The sequence below is a fragment of the Populus euphratica genome, unplaced genomic scaffold (assembly GCF_000495115.2).
Source record: "Populus euphratica unplaced genomic scaffold, PopEup_1.0 scaffold418.1, whole genome shotgun sequence".
Taxonomy (NCBI): Eukaryota; Viridiplantae; Streptophyta; class Magnoliopsida; order Malpighiales; family Salicaceae; genus Populus; species Populus euphratica.
Window position 1 is genome coordinate 7,997 of NW_011500304.1, and position 4,384 is coordinate 12,380.

The 4,384-nt window shown below is 31.2% G+C and overlaps 1 protein-coding gene across 1 annotated transcript; it reads right to left on the reverse strand.

Annotated features, from left to right (window-relative positions):
• Positions 1–2,362: 2,362 nt before the first annotated feature.
• Positions 2,363–2,761, reverse strand: LOC105113407 (uncharacterized). The gene has a single exon (XM_011009570.1). It carries the CDS (start codon positions 2,759–2,761, stop codon positions 2,363–2,365), a length of 399 nt encoding a protein of 132 aa, XP_011007872.1.
• Between the last annotated feature and the right edge of the window lie 1,623 nt (positions 2,762–4,384).

Below are 4,384 nucleotides of genomic sequence, written 5' to 3' on the forward strand. Positions count from 1 at the left end.
ATTGGATCTCCAAATATTAGATCCAAAATACACTGTTTGGTTCAATTTTGTTATTTTTTTTTAGATTTTTTTTATTGTTTTATTTTGGATTTTATGTTAATTTTCTTTAAGCTTTTGTATTTTGATTTTTTTTCCTAGTAGAGACATGATTCTCTAGCCTATTTAAAGTTATTGTATATATTTTAAGGAAACATACATTATTAGATTTATTTTTAAATTTAAACTGCAAATTTAAGGTTTATATCTACAGCTTTTGTACATTTAAAATATTTTTTTTATTCGTTTATTGTTTTTCTAGGCTGAAGGTTCTAAGGGAAACCAGGAAGTGCAGGAATAGGAGGCGTTCTGAGAGACCCATAGGGTAGTCTCTTGTGCGTTTTCTCGTGCATGATTGAGGACATGAATTCAAATGAGACTGAAAGTTTTTTCCATTAAGAAAGCATTAGAGATTAGTGTTCCTTCATCGTTGGCAAGTGAGCTTAATTGGGTTGTGGAATGAGATTCGGTTAGCAGCCAGATGGTTAGTCTTCATAAGATTGCCAGCAACCTTTATGCTTTAAATCATTTAAATCATTGTTATAAAATTATTGACTTGGATAAATTTAGTTAACTTAGCCAATTAATAGTTGATGCGGCTAAAATTTAGATGAGATTTGATTTGATTATTATTTTAATATATATATATATATATTAAATAATGTTTTAGATTGAATTGGGTTGATGCACTTAACTTGTGATTCAAATTTTAAGTTTATGCAAAATAATTTATATCTCTTTATGAATTGAATTTTTAGTAAAATCTTTTACATAATTCAAAAAAGTGTTATATGGATGACGGAAAAAAAGATTTAGTATTTCATAATTCATTAATTTAATGCGCAACCATTTATTTATATCATAGAACTATTTTTTTTTTCAAATTTAATTTTATCTCAACAAATTGTATATATAAAAACACGAAGCATCAAATCACTGCCTCTTCCAACCATTGGCCGTGTATGTACATACGCCGCTGGCATTACCACAAGTTTCCAACTTTCTGGATATGTTCACATCTCCACCATGACGAGGAAGTGTAGCCGTCAAGCTCAATTCATGAATCGACTCGGAAAAGGGTTCGACTCTTTAAGATATCAGGTTAACTTTTGAATTATCGAGTTTATATGAGTTAATTGTTTTTAATGAAACAATATTATTTTAATTGAATTGGGTCACTCAGACTATTATCAATAAAATTTTATCAATTTAATGTCTGATATGATTCAATTCAAATCAGGTTTTAAGTTCTAAAATTCTCAAGTAAATCTTATAAATTGAGTATGGTTTAATAATACTCTTGTGTCATTATTGTCAAAAAAAATTAAAATGTTTTGAAAATGTATTTAGGATGAATAGATATATTTTGATATGATTTTAATATATTAATGTTAAAATTATAAATTTAATATTTTTTCTTATTGTTTAAAACTTGGACCTGTTCGGTAAGTTGACTTGACACTTTACCATTCCAAAAGCCTAAACCAGTTTAGATTAAAAAGAAAATTAAAAAAAAAAATCAATTGACTTTATAATCATATTAACCGGTAAAAACTAGACCATTAACTCTATTAACTGTTTTAAGGAAACAATATTATTTTGATTGAAAATGAAAATTAAAGTCAATTCTCTGGGCTCCACCCTTATTCCAATTTTAAAACTACGATTTTATTTTTTTACATTTTAAATATATTCCTACAAAAACATGAACATCGTATTACTAAATATGAGATTGGTCAAGTGAGGTGGAGATGGTCACACTTCATGTGTGAAATGTGAACAGCCTCATCTCAATACTTTGGTATAGACAATGGGTATAGAAGGAAGTTGACTGACCTCATAATAAAAAAGGTGTTATTGGTACTATATAAGTCTTTTATCTTCTAATCGATATGGGATAATAGTCTCATCAAAACCCCTTAAACGAGGAGTTTGGGTAGGCTCATCACAAGGTATTGTTTTATATGATTTTTAGTGGATTTTGTCTTTTAAAAGGCGTCTGTAATAAAAACGTATCCTTGATGCCATATAAACAATCAATACCCTCATCTCTTAATTGATATGAAATAATATTCTATTAATTTCTATTCAAATTAAGATCATAGGACACCAAGGAGCATGCATACTGCATTATCAAGAGGGAAGAAACTTGAAAGCCAAACAAGATATCCCAGCGAGTTTGAAAATGCGGTGCACCGAGCAGTATCGTTTTCCCAAATACTACAATCACCTTTCCAAACGGCTCTAGATAGGGTATAAGGGTGGAATAACTACCGGTGGAGGGGAAAGGACTATTTTCATAGCTACAGCTTATAGGCCAAACTCTTCAAAGACCCTGCAGGGGAAGATCCTCGACATCAACCCAAATATCTTGCCCCATCAAGATCATCACTTTTCGTTGAGCTCTAACCGTGTACCTCCTGATCATGTCATTAGCTTCATCTCTCTGCATGAAGAAGACAACCCTGTCTTCGGGAGCAAGGCCTTTCTGCTCTACAAAACGATGCCAAGAAGAGCGTAGAAGAACGGGTTTTGAGTATGCTCCAGTCAGACGGGTTGACAAGCAAAACCTCCATACATTATCAGTAGCATCGACTGCATCAAAATTCATCATATGGGCTCCTTCAGGAATTGGAAAAGCGTCAAGGGCATGGGTTGGAAGTGAAAGAGCATGGCTTATATGGGTTGGTTTTAGTTTCTTCGTGAAGATATGTAGTTGTTCCATTCCTTTGCAGGAGATACAAGAGTTTCTGTGAAGAGAGAAAGCTAGGGTACTGGGTGGAGAGATTGGCTATATTAATAGACACTAGGAAACAAACTCAGAGGATGAGAGAGAGATGCTATATGTAACTTATAGAGATGTGACCACAATTTGTGTTTAACCAATCATTGGAGTGTAATTAGCTATACTAAGAAACAAACTCAGTGACTGAGAGCGAGAGGGATGCTTTATGCTATGTGTGAGTGTGTGTGACAAAAAAGAAAAAAATAAACGAACTTGCGAAGATTTGAGCCAAAAAAAAAATTTAATCAATCACTAGAGTGTAATTATTTCTGATAAATTTAGGAATAAAATCATTTTTTTTTTATCTATATTCTTAATCGAGTCATTAATAAATATATGGTATGTGGTTATATATCAAAGTTATAAACATAGCTAAAAAACCATAATTTAACCCTAATTTAATTTAAACATAAAATTTTTCATAATAGAATAGAAGCTTGAATTCAAGAAAATCTTTTGAAGGCAAACCCAATTCAGTTATAGATTCATGGGAGATTTATAAAAAGTTTGCAATGATTTTAATGGCTGGTAAATTCAACGAATGATTGAACGGTCCACAACACATCAATTAACTCCTAGCTTAGCTGCATGAGAGTATGTTCTTGGATAGATCAATTAACTCCACCATATAAGTTCAAAATAATAGCTCTTCCTGTGATTGACCTAATTTAGAAGTCAAAATAGATAGCTAGGGATCTATAGAGATAGTGAAGTTGGGAATTGGTGTTTTCGACTATTTATCTCCTAAGATTACTATGTATCACTTACTATTTATAAGTTAATTAATGACTCATTAAATATTTTTACAAAGGAGACAATATTTTATTCTTATTTATAATAAAACAATTAAGATAGTAGGGCTTGGATTTGGTTTAATTAAATTTAAAAAGTCAATTAAATCAAATAAGTTTAACTGAATTAATTATTTATTTAGTTTAATTAAAAGCCCAACTTAAATTGAATTCTAAATCCTGGATTTTTCAATGCATATTTTTTCTTAATTAAATATTAACATGGGTTTTGGATATGATTTAATTAAGTTAATCGTCCTATCTAAACTTTATTTCAATTGTTTTAGAAATTGAAGCAAGAATTCCAGAGTGTAATTTCTGGGTTATCCACTCGTAAATTAATTAAGATAATGTTGAAGACATTAAGTGAAAGAAAAAACAGGCGATATAAGACATTAATTTGGCTTTGAAAGCTCAGCTGGTACTATTTCAACTACCATGAAAAAGAAGTATCCATTGATTTACCATGTAATGGGAACTATTGATTTGATGACTAATTGATAAGTGGGTGGCCAACTTTTGACTTGGTAACAATCCTTATCTTCTTTTGTCTGCCCAAAACGTCATTGATAACGTCCCAATTGGAGCCAGTTGTAAACATGAAAGTTGTAGGCAATTGTCGCAGCTTTCTTGTGTAAAAAATTCAGCTCATTTGGACTTCTAGAACTCCAGATATGGCCAAAATACCAAACAGTGCTCGGGCTGGAAGACAGATTCGGGCTTCTTTGTTGTTGCTACAATTTGGACTTGATAATGGCCTTTTTAGATCTTG